At 43.8% G+C, this 21412-nt stretch overlaps 2 protein-coding genes across 3 annotated transcripts in view; both read right to left on the bottom strand.

The window, feature by feature from the left end:
- LOC121568639 (liprin-alpha-3-like) overlaps nt 1-12972 on the bottom strand; it is a 40809-nt gene extending 27837 nt beyond the window's left edge. The window contains exons 1-7 of one of the 2 annotated variants that reach the window (XM_045221114.1): nt 12826-12972; nt 10227-11344; nt 1651-1752; nt 1237-1401; nt 931-1005; nt 783-842; nt 487-621 (exon numbers count right to left, since the gene is read on the bottom strand). In XM_045221114.1, the coding sequence (XP_045077049.1) occupies nt 487-621; nt 783-842; nt 931-1005; nt 1237-1401; nt 1651-1752; nt 10227-10565 (876 nt within the window). In that variant the 5' untranslated portion in view covers nt 10566-11344; nt 12826-12972. Of the gene's footprint in view, nt 1-486; nt 622-782; nt 843-930; nt 1006-1236; nt 1402-1650; nt 1753-10226; nt 11345-12782 lie in introns of both variants that reach the window. The other variant, XM_045221115.1, reaches the window with a different exon arrangement.
- A 6493-nt stretch (nt 12973-19465) lies between these two features.
- LOC121570387 (nucleobindin-2-like) overlaps nt 19466-21412 on the bottom strand; it is a 38483-nt gene continuing 36536 nt past the window's right edge. The window contains exons 10-13 of the mRNA XM_041881844.2: nt 20366-20455; nt 20102-20275; nt 19772-19886; nt 19466-19649 (exon numbers count right to left, since the gene is read on the bottom strand). Of these exons, the coding sequence (XP_041737778.1) occupies nt 19561-19649; nt 19772-19886; nt 20102-20275; nt 20366-20455 (468 nt within the window). The 3' untranslated portion in view covers nt 19466-19560. The remainder of the gene's footprint in view (nt 19650-19771; nt 19887-20101; nt 20276-20365; nt 20456-21412) is intronic.

Genomic DNA, 21412 nt, shown 5'->3' on the forward strand with positions numbered 1-21412 from the left:
AGAAGTTCTGCAAAGAGGAGTGGAACAAAATCCCCCCTGAGATGTGTGCAAACCTGGTGGCCAACTACAAGAAACGTCTGACCTCTGTGATTGCCAACAAGGGTTTTACCACCAAGTACTAAGTCATGTTTTGCAGAGGGGTCAAATACTTATTTCCCTCATTGAAATGCAAATCAATTTATAACATTTTTGACATGCGTTTTTCTGGATTTTTTTGTTGTTATTCTGTCTCTCACTGTTCAAATAAACCCACCATTAAAATTATAGACTGATCATTTCTTTGTCAGTGGGCAAACGTACAAAATCAGCAGGGGATCAAATACTTTTTTCCCTCACTGTAGTTACACACAAGAAGCCACTATCTGGGTCAGTATCACATCTATGAAAGTCATATTCCTTAAAACACATGTAAGTCTGGTGTAAGTATGTCTAAAACTGTGTAATACATTACATAAATAGTTCTCTCTATCTCTATTTGTCACTCACCTGTCTGCACATGAGGGCCAGTCTTTCTTTCAGCTGGGCCAGCTCTGCTCTCTGCCGCTCTATCTCTGTTTCTCTCTGTCTCTCTCTGTCAATCTCTCCATCATCCAGGATGGAGGAGGGTCCATTGGGCAGCCGCTGTAAAAGGAAGAAGGAGAGGAAAATGACAAGGAAAAGACAAGATCATGTAAAGATGGAAATGTGATGTCACTCCTTAAACTCCAAGCAAACTATATATGCAGCACGTGACACTAATACTTCAACATTTACTTCAGCCAATAAAGCATAAATCCCCTCACCTCTTTCCCATTTTCCAAGCCTTGTTGTCGTCTTTTGATTTGGTCTCTTAAGGAATGGCACTAGGTAGAGATGGAGAACAGAAAGGTTTAGAAAATATGCTTTATCTGTGGAGAGGAAAAGGAGAATGAGTAGAGGAGGATAACTCACCTCATTTGAGGAGGACTCCAGCTCTTCCTCTAAAACAGTCACTCGCTCCAGAGCCACACGTAACCTCTCTCGCACCTAAGGAAGTCCCAGACAGACAAAGGGGGAGAGAAAGACGAGATAGCGGAAAGAGAGAAAGAGAGTGGGAGGGAAGGGGAGAGAGAGGTGGATGTTAGTACAGAAGGTTAAGAAGAAATCCTGTGGAGCCAGCCCACTCACTCCTCCATTTAGCACCCAGACTAACCTTCTTGTCCAGCCCTTTGCAACACACACACACTCACACACACACACACATACATGCACACACACCTTCTCGTCCAGAGCTTTGTGATGTTCGAACAGGGACTTGAGGGCCTTGAGGACCTCCACCTCGCTGGAGACCCCGGCTGGAGACTGGGCCTGCCTCTTCACCACTGTCATCCTCAGACTGCGCTCATGACGAGACACCAGGCACTCCAGATGCTCCAGCAGCAGCTAGACACACAGAGAGCAGGGGACACTTGGAATAAGGATCTGATCTACATGAACTGAACTGTATAACATATAGGTATACAGACATACTCAAGCGTAAACATATGCATGCATGAATAGACATGCACACATCAATAGACACAAAGACATACACTCAAGCCCACAATTCTACACACACACACACGCATACACACACACACACACACACACACACACACACACACACACACACACAGAAACAGATTGACTAACCCGTGTGTTGTTCCTCTCTGCTTTGAGTTCTGCTATCTCCTCCTCTCTCTCCAGCAGCTGCTCCCGGCAGACATTCAGCTCTTTGGTCAGCACTGCAAACTCCTGCAGAGACACAAGGGGGCGGCGTTACTCACAATACACTGCATGAAGCCATAATCATATACAGTACATTAACACACATACATACAGCACAATTACAAACATGAACAGCTCAACAAGATAAAATTAAGAACAAAAACACTTCAACAAGAAATACCAAACATGTAAATACCAAACAAGCCTTTAATTACAGACCTGTGACACACTGGTGTGACACACACACACACACACACACACACACCAGTGGAGGCTGGTGGGAGGAGCTATAGGAGGTCATTGTATTGGCTGGAATGGAATAAATGGAATGGTATCATACACAAAGATATGGAAACCACGTTTGACTCCGTTCCATTTATTCCATTCCAGCCATTACAATGAGCCTGTCCTCCTATAGCTCCTCCCACCAGCCTCCACTGACCCCCCCCCCCCGCGACACACAAACACCATTAACAGTGCCACCTTACATAAAAACTCATCACTGAGTCGACTATAGTATGACGTTGAGTTTCCAACTATGTATATCTGGGAGCAGATAATGTCTATGTTCCTGGCCTGGCCTGGGTTGTTCATAACACACCAGTGAACACCTCATGAGCATTCTGTTGTGGCGTGGCCAGCGATGTTGTGCACGCTAGGCTGACATATAGCCACATATGCCACTGTACCATCCTCTGTCCTGTCGGCCATCTTGGCTTAGATGGACTTTACCCGTGCGTGATCAAGCCATGACACACATTCACTATCAGTGTCACAGTAAGGAAAAGCATGCAACCGCCTGTGTCCTGGAGCATGTGAAGACTGGCGTTCCCACAAGCCACTGAGAGGCAGTGGTGCTTAGTCCAGCTCTTACAGTATATGGTGTAATTCTACATGCCCTGGAGCATTATAACATAACACTGTTGATTGTTGTGTTCAGTGGACTGGTAGTAATATTAGGGACTGGGCTGTCAGTGTACACATCAGTGGTAACTACTGATAGAGGAGACTGAGGAGAAAAGGGAAACAGAAGAAAGGAGAAAATGGAAACAGGAGACAGGAGAAATGGGAGAGCCATGTACAGATGGCACACGGCAGACCCATAGGAACTTCAAATTCTGGGATTGATTCTAGCTGAAAATGGTTTGAGACAGCTTTTGGCACCAATATCCCAAAATTCTATGCTTTCTCTCTCTATCTCCCTATCTCACTCGCCCTCCCCAGTCCAAGACACAATGTGATCATAAACTACCTCAAGGTGTCTCTCGACTGTACCGAGCCTCCATCTCTCCCTCTCATCCTCTCACTAGGCCTACTCTGCTCTCATCCTCACAATCCTTCATCCATCTCTATCTCTCCATGTGATAACCCAGAATACCTAAGAATAGACGCCAGTAGCTCCATCATTAGTATGCAGCAATATGCAAATTGGCCTGATTTGTTAGTCTGTGTGTGTGTTTCATACCACCAGTTGTATCTCTGTACCATTCTCTTATTCTCACTCTGCATCCATCTCTCTCCATCAAACTGTCTCTCTCTCCACTCTCCCTCTCCTCTCTCTCTAGGCAGTGGTGCCACACTCTGAGCAGACGCACTCAATGAACCCTGGTAGTGTTGAATCTATCACAGCGCTCTGTGCTGCTAGCGCTAGTGTTGAATCTATCACAGCGCTCTGTGCTGCTAGCGCTAGTGTTGAATCTATCACAGCGCTCTGTGCTGCTAGCGCTAGTGTTGAATCTATCTGGCGCTCTGTGCTGCTAGTGCTAGTGTTGATCTACCAGGCTGCTAGCGCTAGTGTTGAATCTATCACAGCGCTCTGTGCTGCTAGCGCTAGTGTTGAATCTATCACAGTGGTCTGTGCTGCTCGCGTCATTTGTGTATGTGTGTGTCTGCAGATGTGTGCACCATATTGATCCCCCTCTCAGTGAGGTAATATGGCCCTTTAATGTCCAGTCATTCTCGATGAGAACACACTGCCCTATCACATCTGTTATTCCTTCCAATAATTTAGAGAATATATGGGTTCTAACAAAATAAACCGCATCACTCCACTTAGGCATCCAGGGAGACTGCCTGTCAGAAATCCAAGATGGAGTCCTCTTCGCATGTTCAGTGGAGTCAGTCACACTAGAATGATTACTCCACGGGCATAAGGATGTGGGCTAATATTGGCAAAGGTATTATAGAGGTCCTTTACTCAATCGAATGGAACCGCCAATAATATGTAACAGTCTGTCATCATGTCTAAGTCATGATTCAGCCACAGCCCTGCTCAATATGCACCAGAAGTGGTCAGTATGAGCAGGAACAACCACATCCCAACTAGAACAGACAAGAACATAACGGAACAGCTAAGTACAGATGTAACAACTCAGTACAAAACTGAACAGCTCATTGGTATGTCCAGTAGATGGATAAGAGAAGCCACATAAAACCATAACCATAATGTTAAAGTCTGAGCATAAACTACCATTTAGCAATGACTGTACATTATCTCAGGGACACAGCTACTGAAACATATGGAGTGCAATTACACGTGACAATACAGAGATAGCTACAGTAAATTCGGAAAGTATTCAGACCCCTTGACTTTTTCCACATTTTGTTACATTACAGCCTTATTCTAAATTTGATTAAATTGTGTTTTTTTTTGTTCCACTCTAACTTTCATAGTAAATCAAGAGGGGCTGCCATTTTGGTTGATAAAGTCACTCCCTTTGTAGCTTCTGAGGTTATCGCTGATCCTAAGGGACGATACGTCATAGTAACCGGTAAACTGTTTTCTACCCCTCTTGTTTTGGCTAGTGTTTATGCTCCCAATTGGGATGACACAAGTTTCATTTCTTCCTTTTTGTCTGCTATACCCAATTTAGACTCTCATTTATTGATTTTAGGGGGGGATTTCAACTGCAAAATGTCCCCAGTTCTTGACAAGTCCTCACGAACAACTACAGGCCCATCTAAATGTGCCCTACTTATTCAAGCCTTTCTTCAGAAATATGCCATGTTTGAGGCCTGGCGTTTCCTACATCCTACAGATAGACAGTATTCCTTTTATTCTCATGTTCATCAAACATACTCCCGGATTGATTACTTCTTTTTGGACAAAAAACTTTTGCCTAACCTTCGGCAGTGTACTTACAAGAGTATTGTTATTTCGGACCATTCTCCATTAGTGCTTGAACTAGAGTTTCCCCAGCGACCTCCTATGTGTTATCAATGGCGTCTTAACCCCATTTTACTCTCAGATAAGGAGTTTGTCAATTTCATTTCTTCTGAAATCACCTTATTCCTAGAAACTAATTCAACACCAGGTATGTCCTGCTCTACCATATGGGAGTCTCTCAAAGCATACCTACGTGGCCAAATTATTTCTTATACAGCCAACCAAAACAGAGTTCGCTCTCAGCGACTTCGGGACCTGAGCGAATCCATAGCCACATTGGATGAGAAGTATGCCACGGTTCCTTCCTCTGATCTGCATAAAGAGCGCCAACTACTCCAATCTGAATTTGATGAGCTTTCTACCAGGCAAGCTGAACAGCTACTCTTGCGAGCTCGGTACAGAGTGTATGAACAAGGCGACAAGGCCAGTAAACTCCTTGCACATCAGATCCGTAAATCTGAGGCCTCACGTTTAATCCCACAAATAAGGACCCCGTCTGGTGCCACCACAGTTATACATAAAGAGATCAATGATCAATTCAAACAATTTTATTCTGCGCTATACACCTCTGAATCCCCTCAAGACCCTTTGCTGATTGATTCCTTCTTTAATGGCCTGAATATGCCTTCAATTGATACAGACACCCATGACTATCTAGAAGAAGAATTTACACCTGAGGAGATTGCAACAGCAGTGTCCGCAATGAAAAGCGGTAAATCACCGGGTCCGGATGGTTTTCCAACCGAATTTTACAGGACGTTTTCTGGTCTGCTTTGCCCATTCTTGTTTCGACTATTTGCAGAGTGCCTTAATACCTCAAAGCTACCGCCTAGTCTTTATCAAGCTTCAATTTCATTACTATTAAAGAAAAACAAAGACCTTCTGGAATGTGGATCCTTTCGCCCAATCTCGCTTTTAAACTGTGATTACAAAATCCTAGCCAAGCTTTTAGCCATCCGTATGGAAGGCTCGCTGCATCAAGTAATACACTCTGACCAGACTGGCTTTGTGAGAAATAGGCATTTGTTTTTCAATATTAGGCGCCTTATGAATATACTGTACTCCCCTGCGTCGGAGGACCCAGAGGTGGTGGTCTCACTTGATGCAGAAAAGCGTTTGACCGCGTTGAGTGGGATTACCTAACAGCCACCCTTTATAGATTTGGCTTTGGCCCCAAATTCATTGCGTGGATAAAGATTCTTTATTTTTCCCCCATGGCTTCGGTACGGACTAACAACTTGTCCTCTGACTATTTTCCCTTGCACCGCGGATCCAGACAGGGCTGTCCACTCTCCCCCTTGTTGTTTGCTTTGGCAATCGAACCTCTCGCCATTGCATTACGCTCTAATGATGCCATTCAAGGAATAATCCGGACGGGCTCAGAGCAGAAAGTCTCGCTATATGCGGATGACCTCCTTTTGTTTATCTCTAACCCTGATACCTCATTGCCACGCGCCTTATCTGTTCTTAAAAAGTTTGGATCAATCTCAGGGTACAAGCTGAATCTAGGCAAGAGTGAGCTTTTTCCTGTAAACAAGGCTGCTTTAAAGTGCTCTTTTACAAGCTCTCAGTTTAGGATTGTCCGGGATCAATTCACCTACTTGGGAGTCAAAGTGACAAGGAAATATTCAAATCTGTTTCAGGAAAACTTGGTTGCTCTAGCAGACAGTTTGAAACAATCTTTTGCTTTTTGGAAAGCGCTACCTCTTTCTCTTATCGGAAGGATTAATGTCATTAAAATGAGTGTGTTGCCCAAATTTCTATATTTATTTCAATGTCTACCCATTTTTATTCCAAAATCTTTTTTTATTTCACTGGATCAAACATTCATGCATTTTATTTGGGATGGCAAGGTACCACGGATTGGTAGAAAACATTTACAGAAGCCTAAGTCATTGGGGGTTTAGCTCTACCAAATTTTCAGACATACTATTGGGCTGCAAATTTCAGAGCCCTTCTGTACTGGCTGCAGACTGATCCTACTGGCCCTAGACCAATCTGGGTCCAGATGGAGTCTGAATCGTGTAAACCTGCTGCACTTTCTTCTGTGTTGTGCTCGTCTCTCCCAGTGTCCCTTGGCAAAAGGTGTGTCAACCCAATTGTAAAGCAGTCTCTTAAAATTTGGAATCAGTTCCGCTTAGCCTTTGGCCTCCGAGGCTTTTCTCTATCAGGCCCAATCAATCAGAACATTTTATTTCCTCCATCTTTGAATGATGGGGCTTTTGACATCTGGCACTCACTAGGCCTCTCCTCACTAGCCCAATTATTCTTTGATGATACATTTGCCTCTTTTGCTCAGCTACAGGAAAGGTTCAACCTCCCCCAATCCCACTTTTTCCGCTATCTCCAGACTAGGAACTTTGTCAGAGCTAACACACCTGAATTTCCCCATAGGCCTGTGAATACAGCTATAGAGAGCATCCTGGAGCTGAACAAGCTTCCTAGGGCGCAATTTCAGATGTATATGCAATCATTCATGACTTACAGAACCCTTCTTTGGTGCCTTTAAAGACTCGATGGGAAAAGGATTTGGGGAGGAACTTGGGGAAGACACCTGGGAATCTGTGCTGCGCAGGGTGCATTCGTCCTCTTTTAGCACTAGACACAGCCTCATTCAATTCAAGGTGGTTCACCGTATCCACTGGTCTGGGGCCAGACTTGGAAGAATATTCTCTGATTTTGATCCTACCTGTGTCAGATGTAAAATTGAACCCGCCACACTGTTACATATGTTCTGGGGCTGTCATAAACTGTCAGGTTTCTGGGAATTAATATTTAAATGTTTCTCTGATATATATAACACTGTTATAGATCCCTCTCCCCCTTACAGCCCTTTTTGGAGTACTGCCCATAAGCACCCCCCTGTCAAGAATCCAGTCGGACACTGTTGCTTATACAACTCTTTTAGCTAGACGGCTAATACTACAGAACTGGAAGATGGCAGCTCCCCCATCTTATAAATATTGGGTGAGAGATGTGTTGTGCTCTCTGAAACTAGAAAAAATTAAATTCAATTCACGTGGGAACCCCAAACTGTTTAATGAGGCTTGGGCTCCATTCCGGTCTTACTTTAAACAGTCCATCCTCTGATAGCATTCCTATTAAAACCAAAATAAGTCTGTATTTGACCTCCCTGTGACTTAGGGGTTGGATGAGCATTTCTCTGTGTTTTTTTTCTGGGGTGGGGGTGGGGGGCATTAAGGTTGATGTCCTTATTGATTGTGACCTGCGGATGCCCTGTTCATCTCGCCCGGGCAGAGACTAAGGTGTGAGCTTGTTTTTCCCAGTTATTTTAATTTTTTTAATTCTGTTCACGCCTACATAAAATTATCAATATTCATTTTTTATTTTTAAAGCATTGTAACTTTTTATTTTTGGTCCAGTGGATGATTGGTCTGTGGCCTTGACTGTCTGTGAGTGGTTGCATTTCTCCACCCCATCCCTTAACTGTTTACAGGAACAATGGTGAGGTATTTGCTCTGTCCCTATACTATAGATTGCCCTTTAACCTTTTGTAGCCTTCTGCCTGGTGTGTTTAACTTGTCTAAAGTATGGTATCTTTAAAGTTATTATTTTTTTTTTATATGTATTATTTGTATTTTTGTCTAGTTGAGTATATTATTTATATTGCTTTGTCTTGTCTGTGTGTGTGTAAAACTTAATAAACAGAGTTCTCAAAAAAACAAAAAAAAACAAAAAATTGTTTTTTTCCCTCATCAATCTACACACAATACCCCATAATGACAAAGCAAAAACAGGTTTTTATCAATTTCAGCAAATTTATTAAAAATAAAAAACTGAAATATCACATTTACATAAGTATTCAGACCCTTTACTCAGCACTTTGTTGAAGCACCTTTGGCAGCGATTACAGCCTCGAGTCTTCTTGGGTATGACACTACAAGCTTGGCACACCTGTATTTTGGGAGTTTCTCCCATTCTTCTCTGCAGATCCTCTCAAGCTCTGTCAGGTTGGATGGGGAGTGTCGCTGGACAGCTATTTTCAGGTCTCTCCAGAGATGTTTGATCGGGTTCAAGTCCGGGCTCTGGCTGGGCCACTCAAGGACATTCAGAGACTTGTCCCGAAGCTACTCCTGCATAGTCTTGGCTGTGTGGTTAGGGTCGTTGTCCTGTTGGAAGGTGAACCTTTGCCCCATTCTGAGGTCTTGAGCGCTCTGGAGCAGGGTTTCATCAAGGATCTCTATGTACTTTGCTCCGTTCATCTTTCCCTCAATCCTGACTAGTCTCCCAGTCCATGCCACTGAAAAACATCCCCACAGCATGATGCTGCAACCACCATGCTTCACCGTAGGGATGGTGCCAGGTTTCCTCCAGATGTGACGCTTGGCATTCAGGCCAAAGAGTTCAATCTTGGTTTTATCAGTCCAGAGAATCTTGTTTCTCATGGTCTGAGAGTCCTTTAGGTGCCTTTTGGCAAACTCCAAGCGGGCTGTCATGTGCCTTTTACTGAGGAGTAGCTTCCGTCTGGCCACTCTTCCATAAAGGCCTGATTGGTGGAGTGCTGCAGAGATTGTAGTCCTTCTGGAAGGTTCTCCCATCTCCACAGAGGAACTCTGGAGCTCTGTCAGAGTGACCATCGGGTTCTTGGTCACCTCCCTGACCAAGGCCCTTCTCCCCCGATTGCTCAGTTTGGCCGGGCGGCCAGCTCTAGGAAGAGTCTTGGTGGTTCCAAACTTCTTCCATTTAAGAATGATAGAGGCCACTGTGTTCTTGGGGACCTTCAATGCTGCAGAAATGTTTTGGTACCCTTCCCCAGATCTGTGCCTCAACACAATCCTGTCTCGGAGCTCTACGGACAATTCCTTCGACCTCATGGCTTGGTTTTTGCTCTGAGATGCACTGTCAACTGTGGGACCTTATATAGACAGGTGTAAGTAAGGTATTTCTGTTTTTTATTTTTTATTGCAAAAATAAATCTGTTTTCACTTTGTCATTATGGGGTATTGTGTGTAGATTGATGAGGACATTTTTTTATTTAATCCATTTTAGAATAAGGCTGTAACGTAACAAAATGTGTACAAAGTCAAGGGGTCTGAATACTTTCCGAACACACTGTATACACTCACTCTCTCTTTTTCACACTCACATTGTGTTTGTAGCAAGGCAACAAGAAGGTCTCTATAGATTCTTTTTCCAGATCTCACACTTACCATGTAAACACACATACGACGCACACACACAAAAAACTCAAGCATGCACACACGGATGCACACACAGAAACACACACACACAGGCAGTCACATACGCAAGTGCACACGCAAGCACGAACGCACGAACGCGCACACAGACACACCCTCCCTCCCCCTGTGTGTACCTGTGGCAGGGCGATGGACAGCTGTCTCGAGAGGGAGTCTTTCTCATGGCCCAGGTCTCGAAGGCGAAGCTGGGCCGTCCCCAGACTGTCCTGGGTCTCCCTCAGGCTGTCCAGCAGCTTCTCCCTCTCAGTCAGCATGTTCACCATCAGAGACTCCAGGTTCCCCGTGCTGCCCCCCTCATCACCTCCGCCCCGGGGCTCCCCTCTGCCCCCGTACCCACCCCCCATGCCTCCCATACCGCCTCCCATTCCCCCGCCACTCCCTCCCGGAGAGGAAGGCCCTCCTCCACTCCCGCCACGCCCATCCTCAGAGATGGTTGGCATCACCTCGCACATCATCTTGAGGCCGGAGAGTGTGTGGGAGAGGACTGGAGTGTGTGGGGTGTTAGCTGAGAGTTAGTGGGTGTCGGTGGAGAGAGTGTGGGAGTGTTCCGGGAGAATTTGCTTCAAGGGGCCCACGGAATGTTTGGAAGTGTGTATGTTTGTCTGAGGTAAGGTGTGTTGGCACTTTGTTCTCTTTTGTCTCTCTCTCTCTCTCTTTTTCTCTCTGCCTAGCTTTGGCCCTTGGTCTCTCTCTCTCTTTTGTTTGTGTCCTTGTCCTTTTCTCCTGTTACTACGTGAGAGAGGTTGGTAGACAGGCAAGCAGAAAGGTGGCACTCTGTTACTCTTCTCTCTCCTCTGTACCTCTCCTCTCTATGAATAAGACGTCACAGTCATCATTAACAAGCCTGTGTTTGGTTGGTTAACGGCTTGTCACTCTGTACCTTGCTACTTCCTCATCTCTACTTCCTGGCTTCACCTAATTAGCTCCGTTGGATGTATTGCTCCCACAGGAATAGCTCTGCTGTGTCTGGCAAACACCTGATTGGCTCTCTGCTTGTCCTAATAGCAACTGATTGGTTGTCTCAGTGAGTCTGGCTGAGTGACAGAGCCTAGGTAATTGTGAGGTACATTTGGGGTGCGGTGTGTGTCTTTGGGTGGGGTGCAGTTAGGTTCCCAAAGTTAGGAGGAGTCCATGGGGGATGTCTAAGGGTTTAGGGAAGGGGCAAGAGGGAGGGCAGGTGTAGTGGAGGGCCTCGGACGCCCCAGGGTGGTCTTCAGACAGATGAGAGAAGCAGCTGGAAAAGAGAGAAAAAGGTGATAGAAAACAAGAAGAGAAATTATACAGTTTTTCAATTCAACTCTCAAGGCTCTCAATCCCATCATATGGCATAGGAGGGTCCCTAAAACACCTTATATCATTGTAATTGACAAGATGAAAGAGCCTCATACTTGCATCTAATAATGCCACAGATTTTAGAGAACAGTTTGTTAGTAACCGACATCATAAAGACAATCCAGGCCGAAAGAGGAGGAAGTGGAGAACCCCTTCTCTGAGATGTGGGTGGACCAGGTGAGATGATGGGGTGGCCAGTACAGACACAAAACCAGATGAAATTACTAAATAAAATCTGTCATAGCCAGTTGGGAGCAGCTGTTTACAGAGCAGTCCAGATAATTAAGACGACTACTGTAGCTTAGGTATTGCACATTGTAAGCATTTGACTTGATGAAAAAAAATTCTGTCTAATCAACCTCCACTACCAATATTTTCCAAAATACACACACACATGCACACAAACACACACACACACACACACACACACTTCACACATTCATTGGACAGCAAATAAACACACACACACCTATCTCTAATCCACCACAATGACTAATCATGATAATACATATAGGAGCCTATTGCATTCATTCTGTCCAGCCTCCACGGCAACCTACTCCGTTGCACACGTCTGTCTGAAGCTATGTATCCATCCGTCTCTGCTCTTATCTGTCCATACAGCCTATTAGTCATAATGCTAATCATGGATGCGCGTTATATACGGAAACTAGAGTCATGGAGGGTTACGCTGTAGCCTTAGCCTGGCCATCTCGTTCAGTAGGGGGATCATGGGTAAAATAAGCGAGCCGGATGTAGCCCTTAATAGCCTACAGAGATAGACAGACAGACATGTATTTATGCGGGGCAGTCTCATAATGTATATGAATTTAAATTGTCATCATTGTAATTATGGACTATGTGTAGTCTGTAGTAGGGAATATATCTCTGTCTCACAATAACCTCTGTCTCACACTATGTATGCTACAATCTGAAAATATATTTAGCGAGAAGGGTCTATGTTAGGCCTAATAAATTAAAACCACTGTCACAACAGAAAAGCGACGTGAAAAAAATTAAACAGAATATGTCATGTATTTAGGCTATGTAGCCTATTGCCTCCTCCCATCCGATTTCCTTCCGATGGCCTCTATGCAAATTATTCGGCAAACGAAATAAAGGCTACACGCACAAATGAAAGATTGTGCATTCTTCTTAAATGTCTCAATTATATTGTAGGCAATGAAGCATCCCGTTATACCGAATGTTAGGCGTTTACACCAAACCGCCTCGCCCCCTCTCCATCCCCCTCCTCATAAACAGCTGGCAGATCATGCACAACTCTATCTCACAACATTAATTAAATGTCAGATACCAATGTTGTATTCATTATCTTATCTCACCCTTATCATCATCGAAAGCAAAAAATACATAATTCCCATTTACCCCATCGGAGCATCTCGCCGTTAAAAGTCGTATCGCCGTGAAAATCCGGTTGCCAGCCAGCAACCCCCTTTCCTCTCCCTTCTCACACATGTAAACGATGGCACTGGGCGCGAGCGACGTTACACCTCACCATAGACAACCCCAGTCTTTCTCCCTCTCCTCATTCTCCTCCCTCCCTCGGATGAAAAGGTGCTGGGTCTTAAAGCAACAATCTCGTAGCTCTCACGCGCCCACTCACGCACGCCGGGCTATACAATTTATTGATCATGCATGGGAGCGCGCGCACACACTCATGAGGGCACAGTCGTGATTTTTTTTTACATTGACACATTAAAATTACACTCACATTCAATGTTAGACCCGACATGTATGGAAATCAGAGAAGGACTAATAACTTCTATAGCCTCATATTGTAGGCTACAGTGAAACATCCTCCCCCTCTGGTGTCCAGTAAGAGAACTGCGTCATTCACAGTTCAAAACTCACCTATTACTAACACACACACAATAAAGCTATGTATATCCCAAATATTCAGTTTTTTCTTGAACATATTTCACCATTTAATGTTTTGTTGTGCAGAGTGGGTCCTTAAATGTTCAGGCCTAAATATGGTTTATGATCAAATGCTGTGTTATTTTTCGGATTTTTCTAAATTCATCTGTGTATATCATGGATTTTGAACGTATTTCTACAGAAATGCAAACCGTCTATAAATGTCAAAACCAAATTACCCGCTAGTCATCTCCACCTGTATTCTTTTCACGGTCGGACGCACAGACAGATGTGCAGTTGACACCAATCACCACAGCGCACCGGTTACACTTCAACCAACCGAAGCAAGATAAGGCGGTTTCTGGAACTGGCAGAGCCAATAGAATACATTTAAATTGGTTTCAGCTCAATTGGTTGGGGTGGTAAAAAGAGTCCCGGAAGGGATGACGTAATTTTCTCTTAGAGGATTATGTCACTGTAATGCACAGAGAGAGCATTCAAATAGGCAATAATCTTTCCTTTGGAGAAGAGACAGAAAGCTATTGCCGAGGCACTCAGTAGAATGAATGTGTCAATAATCTGAGTATGTCTGCTGGTCCCCACTTCAGATAAGGACAGATGTGATGTCAAAACCAATAATTGTCAGACAGAAAAGTGAGTCCATTGCATAGTTTATCATAACACCCCCCTCCCTCCCTCCCTCCCTCATTCCTTCCAGGTCAGACTAAGGTCAGGGTCAGACCAGAGGTGGCACCAGTCTGACCTCAGAGGGGCCAAATGGATCCTCAGTCCCTGTCTCCCCTGATGCCCTTTCTCTTCTTTCCTTCAGATACATTTGTAATCCACCACTCTTTGGCCAAAGACCTTATTGAGAAGACACTTGATCTGCCCATTACCAACATTTAAATCCCTTGTCCATCTCATGCCAAATCACAAATACTGCTATTGTTCCAAAGACTTGCTCTCTGAGATTCCACAGTGTGCAGATAGTGACAATGGATAGGACACATATGACATAACAGGTTTCAGCAACTCTCTGTCCTATACCTTGCTGTTGCAGGGAGAGGACTGGCTGTCACTGATGCCTCCCCTCAGAAGACACCAGACATTTACGTCATTTAGCAGACGCTCTTATCCAGAGCGACTTACAGTTAGTGCATACATTATATTATTCATACTGGCCCCCCGTGGGAATCGAACCCACAACCCTGGCGTTGCAAACACCATGCTCTACTGAGCTACATCCCTGCCGGCCATTCCCTCCCCTACCCTGGACGACGCTGGGCCAATTGTGCGCCGCCCCATGGGTCTCCCGGTCGCGGCCGGCTACGACAGAGCCTGGATACGAACCAGGATCTCTAGTGGCACAGCTAGCACTGCGATGCAGTGCCTTAGACCACTGCGCCACTCGGGAGTAGTGGTGACCAGATGAGAAGCACACTGTGAATTGGCACATTTCTGTGCTTTTTAAACTACCTTTATCTGAATAAGGTCTATTAGCGAAAGCTCAGGACAATGTCTAACAGAAAGCCCATCTGCAGGATTACAGTGAACTGGACAGTTTGTTCCTGTGATGCTGGGAGATGATGATCCCATATCATTCGACTCACAGCAGAGAGTAACTGTTCATGTTTTTTTAATGTCATTTTATTGATCTGTAGGCATATTGGTTTGGTAAACAGCCCAAAGGTATGGGTGTTTTTCTACAAAGCTCTCAATAGGAGAGAGAGGCTAATGACAGAAAGTACTCTGTCCATATCTTTCCACATTTGTGCTGTTTCTGCACTGACTCAATGTCTCCCTCTGCAGGTCAATATGGATACTGCACCATGGCCTAATTACAGGCGCTCTGATCTGGAGACAATGATGGAGAAGAAGCCATCATGTGTCAGCAGCATCAGTACTATATCTAATACTAGTATCATTCCATAATGGTATCATTTCCTATTATTAACTGGTGATTCCTTGAGGTTCCAGTGAGGTTCATTGGGGGTTCCAAAGGTCACAGGCAGAGAGACAGACAGACAGACAGTCAGTTGTTCTATTCAGAGAACTAACACATGAGAACAGAGGCTGTGCTGTGCCTCAGGCTATGGACATTGGACACATAAGAACAAGGTAACACAGGTCACTTTCATAACCAACTCATCAAGTACCCCCCCCGTAAAAATCAAAGCTAAAAAATGATTCCTTTTTAGAGAAAAAAGTAAAGACAGTTACATAAATCTGTGTGAGGGACACTCAGCTTGATCAGTGTGTCTACCATCATCTGCTGTGTTGCTCTGGTACTGCATGTTGTCCAACCGTATAGAAGATGTTCAAAATGGTCACGATCATATATAACTTATGTTTGCTCATAACTTCAGATCACAGCTGAGATCACATCCAGCTGTCTCTCCTTTATGTTGTCACATACTTTTCTCACTTACTACCAGAATGAGAATAAAAAATATAACATTTTGAAGAAATATAACAGTTTACTTTCAGATGTTGCTAAACACACAGATGTGTCCATCCCTGAGCAGTGATGTCACCACCAGCAGAGTGATTGACAGCTGACAGCTGCATGGCCACCCAGAGAGGAGGGGCAGTGAGGACATCATTGAGGTCACCGGGGGTCATGGGGTGAGTGGAATGCAGGGTAGGAATGCACTGTGTGCCAGGGGACCCATTCCATGGGACAACAACAAGGATGAGCACATACTCCCAAGGGAACCATACCACTGGACAACAGCAGAGGAAAGGAGAGAGCACAGTACAGTACAGAGACAACTAAGGGATTCATTCCTTCAACAGAATGTTTAAATTACATTTAAAATAAGAAGGGCGATGCCAAAAGGGATAAGGCTGGAAAAACAACAATGCACAGAAACATGCAAGATCCCAGCGACCAATAGACAAATCAGTTATTGGCAGGAGAGGTCAAAGGTCAACTAGAGGAGTGTGTGAGGGCAGAAGGGCAGGGGAATTAAATATTCAAACAATGTACCTCATCTGGGAAAGGGTTAGAGGTCACGAATCAGAAATGTGACATTTGGGGGGGAAACAGTGGAAATAGCAAGCTAGGTATACAACACACAGACAGACAACATAAGGACAGAATAGTGTAGTCCTCTGTAGACTGTCACTTCACAGGCCTGACAGAGAACTTAAAATGAAGAAGGCTAGGTCCAGTGAGTTGAATAATTTATTGAGATAAAACGTAAACCACAGAGATAGGTAGGGGACGATACGATGTGCCTGACTGACTGGGGTTGTACGCTTGGGCTGTATGATGTAATCTGCTGTACCCATCTGGATATGTGTGTCAGTGAAAGAGATGTGTTCCTGTGAGAGCATGTGTGTGTGTTTATTTAGGGTTGCAAAGCTACCAGTATTTTACCAAACACACTGGAATCCTCTGTAATTTTGGTAATTAACAGGTAATCTATGGCAATCTATGGTAACTTTGGTAATTTATACTTGAACTAAAACCTTTTTTATTCATATATAGTATACATTGTTTTATATCTGTGTCCATATCGTACATGAGTTTCTAGTGGATAGACTATGGTTCAAGAGAAAACAGCCTAATTAATGAAAAAAGATTCTAATCAACAATTGCATTATTTTCAATTAACTCCGCAAACTTTTCCAACTACTGTATTTTTTCACAACTGTCACCAGTTTGGCCTCAATACATTTACAAAGACATAGTAAAATAAAAAATAAAAAGGGTGTAAAAGAAATACAAAGGATATTTTCTGAAAACCTCATATTAAACACTAATGGCATTCACTAAATTGATGGTTTATATTTAGGATGTTTTACAGCGTTGTCATTTTATTTGTTATTTTAAAAACATCTTATTCGATTAATGTATATATTTTACATGTGATAAGGCCACACAGAGGGCAAGAGATAATTCATGAATACATTTACATGCACACAAATAATTCGATATTAAACTGATTATGGCAGTAGGCCAAGTATGGAAATAGTCATGTAAACACCTTACTCTGCTTATCTTAAATCGGCGTACGGTCCAAATCTAAGCAAGCATACGCCGACTAAAACATCTGGTTTTCTGAGCAATCTTTGGAATGATTAGGGCATGTAAACACCTTCAATCGGCATTCTAGCTGTGTGATCTGAGCATGTGCCAGCACCAGTAACGCAAGACTCCCTCTTATGCACGAGTAAAGTGAGTTTGGAAAAACAAAGTATGCATATTAGAATTAGTTTTCACATACAAACTTTGTATGGCCCAACTCACAATCAAAAAGGTTTTGCAAAAATAACATGGCCACTGTGGTCAAACGTTTTTTTTTAGATTGACGATTTTCGGAATTTATCTAAAGTCTCATCAGTAGCCGTATTTCAGATGTGTCCATGTAAACAGGATTATTAGGGAAATCGTTCTTCTTGCAAACATGTACATGTTTTAAACGAAATTGTGTTATTGTGTGCATGTAACCATGCTCAAAGACACCTGTGATAATCTGAAGTACCAAAGGACACTAGATGTCATCTGATAAAATTCCATACAGGTAAAAGTCAGTAAATTAGAATATTTTGAAAAACTTGATTTATTTCAGTAATTGCATTCAAAAGGTGTAACTTGTACATTATATTTATTCATTGCACACAGACTGATGCATTCAAATGTTTATTTCATTTAATTTTGATGATTTGAAGTGGCAACAAATGAAAATCCAAAATTCCTTGTGTCACAAAATTAGAATATTGTGTAAGGGTTACATTTTGAAGACACCTGGTGCCACAAACTAATCAGCTGATTAACTCAAAACACCTGCAAAGGGCTTTAAATGGTCTCTCAGTCCAGTTCTGAAGCCTACACAAACATGGGGAAGACTTCAGATTTGACAGCTGTCCAAAAGGCGACCATCGACACATTGCACAAGGAGGGAAAGACACAAAAGGTTATTGCAGAAGAGGCTGGCTGTTCTCAGAGCTCTGTGTCCAAACACATTAATAGAGAGGCAAAGGGAAGGAAAAACTGTGGTCAGAAAAAGTGTACAAGCGATAGGGATCACCGCGCCCTAGTCAAGATTGTGAAAAAAAACCCATTCAAAAATGTGGGGGAGATTCACAAGGAGTGGACAGCTGCTGGAGTCAGGGCTTCAAGATCCACCACCAAGAGACGCTTGAAAGACATGGGTTTCAACTGCCGCATACCTCGTGTCAAGCCACTGTTGACCAAGAAACAGCGCGAAAAGCGTCTCACCTGGGCTAAGGAAAAAAGAGCTGGACTGCTGCTGAGTGGTCTAAAGTCATGTTTTCTGACGAAAGCAAATTTTGCATTTCCTTTGGAAATCGAGGTCCCAGAGTCTGGAGGAAGACAGGAGAGGCACAGGATCCACGTTGCCTGAAGTCTAGTGTAAAGTTTCCACCATCAGTGATGGTTTGGGGTGCCATGTCATCTGCTGGTGTCGGTCCACTCTGTTTCCTGAGATCCAGGGTCAACGCAGCCGTCTACCAGCAAGTTTTAGAGCACTTCATGCTTCCTGCTGCTGACCTGCTCTATGGAGATGGAGATTTCAGGTTCCAACAGGACTTGGCGCCTGCACACAGCGCAAAAATCTACCCGTGCCTGGTTTACGGACCATGGTATTTCTGTTCTAAATTGGCCAGCCAACTCCCCTGACCTTAGCCCCATAGAAAATCTGTGGGGTATTGTGAAAAGGAAGATGCAGAATGCCAGACCCAACAACGCAGAAGAGTTGAAGGCCACTATCAGAGCAACCTGGGCTCTCATAACACCTGAGCAGTGCCAGAAACTCATCGACTCCATGCCACGCCGCATTAATGCAGTAATTGAGGCAAAAGGAGCTCCAACCAAGTATTGAGTATTGTACATGCTCATATTTTTCATTTTCATACTTTTCAGTTGGCCAACATTTCTAAAAAATCCCTTTTTTGTATTAGCCTTAAGTAATATTCTAATTTTGTGACACACGGAATTTTGGATTTTCATTTGTTGCCACTTCAAATCATCAAAATTAAATGAAATATACATTTGAATGCATCAGTCTGTGTGCAATGAATAAATATAATGTACAAGTTACACCTTTTGAATGCAATTACTGAAATAAATCAAGTTTTTCAAAATATTCTAATTTACTGACTTTTACCTGTATATTCCTTGAAAGTTACCAAAATTCTGGTAGTTTACTGGTAAACTTAGAAAGTTTCCAGTAACATACCCTCCCTTTGCAACCCTATGTGTATCAGAGTGCTGTATTAGGTGTGTATGGGCAGGTTCTGTGGTGGTTCTGCAGGTAGGTTATTCTGGGCCTCTTGGACTTCTTGTTCAACAGGAGCTTTAGCACCTGAATGAGAGCGCGAGAGAGAACATTCCATTACTGAAAGAACCCATCAGAGGAGACAAAAGCAAAAATGTCCCCAACTCACTCCATCCCCGCTCTTTTTAAACTCCTCCTATCTCGTTTACCTTGATCTTCCAGTTTCTGCATCTCTTGGTGGAACTGTAGTTCTCCGTTAGGACCCGTAGGAGGCTGCCCCTCCACTGCCTGTTTCTCCTTCCTCTGAGACATCTCTAGTACTGCCTGACAGAATCAGAGAAACATTTGAGTCATAATTCCTTCAATAATAATCATATGGCTACTCATAGTTTCATATTTCACTGACGGTATAATCGCTATAGTAAGAGTATGGTTTATTTGACAGTATTTTGCTGTTCATAGTATGGCTATCCACAGTGTATTGATGGACAGATAGATATCCTCCATACCACTATGTAGAGTAAGTAGTGGTTGTCTACCTGTTGGTACTCTCGTCTCTGGGCTTCCAGGGCCTTGCCCCTCTCCTTCAGCAGATCCTGCTCCTGACGAAGAGACTCCACCCTCCTTCCCAGCTCCTCCTCCTTGGTCCGCAGCTCCGCCTCAAACCGCTGGAGCTCAGCCTCTGTGAACACCGGCTTGGTGTCGTCTAAAGTCTGGAGGGATGGGGAAGACGAATATGAGTGGAGTCTGACGTCACGCAACACACAAGCTATAAAACTACCCAACGTCCCTCCCTTACTTACATCCCATTCTTTAGGGCTGTTGAACTCTTTCTTGTCTGTTGATTTAAGGAACTCTTCCAGGCTGACGAGTCGATCTTCATTCATGTCCACCTGTCAAAACAGAAAACAGCTGAAAAAAGTAATAGATAACAGATAGAGTGAAAGGATGAGAGGTGAACAGACAGAGAGAAAGGATGACAGGTGAACAGACAGAGAGAGAAATGATGAGGTGAACAGACAGAGAGAGAAAGGATGAGAGGTGAACAGAGAGAGAGAGAAAGGATGAGAGGTGAACAGAGAGAGAGAGAAATGATGACAGGTAAACAGACAGAGAGAGAAAGAAAGGATGAGAGGTGAACAGACAGAGAGAGAAAGAAAGGATGACAGGTGAACAGACAGAGAGAGAAAGAAAGGATGAGAGGTGAACAGACAGAGAAAGAAAGGATGACAGGTGAACAGACAGAGAGAGAAAGAAAGGATGACAGGTGAACAGAGAGAGAGAGAAAGGATGACAGGTGAACAGAGAGAGAGAGAAAGGATGACAGGTGAACAGAGAGAGAGAGAAAGGATGACAGGTGAACAGAGAGAGAGAGAAAGGATGACAGGTGAACAGACAGAGAGAAAGGATGACAGGTGAACAGACAGAGAGAGAAAGGATGAGAGGTGAACAGACAGAGAGAGAAAGGATGAGAGGTGAACAGACAGAGAGAAAGGATGAGAGGTGAACAGACAGAGAGAAAGGATGAGAGGTGAACAGACAGAGAGAGAAAGGATGAGAGGTGAACAGACAGAGAGAGAAAGGATGAGAGGTGAACTGACAGAGAGAGAAAGGATGAGAGGTGAACTGAGAGAGAGAGAAAGGATGAGAGGTGAACTGACAGAGAGAAAGGAAGAGAGGTGAACAGACAGAGAGAAAGGAAGAGAGGTGAACAGACAGAGAAAGGATGAAAGGTGAACTGACAGAGAGAAAGGATGAGAGGTGAACAGAGAGATAAAATATGAGAGGTGAACTGACAGAGAGAAAGGATGAGAGGTGAACAGAGAGAGAAAAATAGGAGAGGTGAACAG

This window comes from Coregonus clupeaformis, chromosome 7 (assembly GCF_020615455.1).
Source record: "Coregonus clupeaformis isolate EN_2021a chromosome 7, ASM2061545v1, whole genome shotgun sequence".
NCBI lineage: Eukaryota > Metazoa > Chordata > Actinopteri > Salmoniformes > Salmonidae > Coregonus > Coregonus clupeaformis.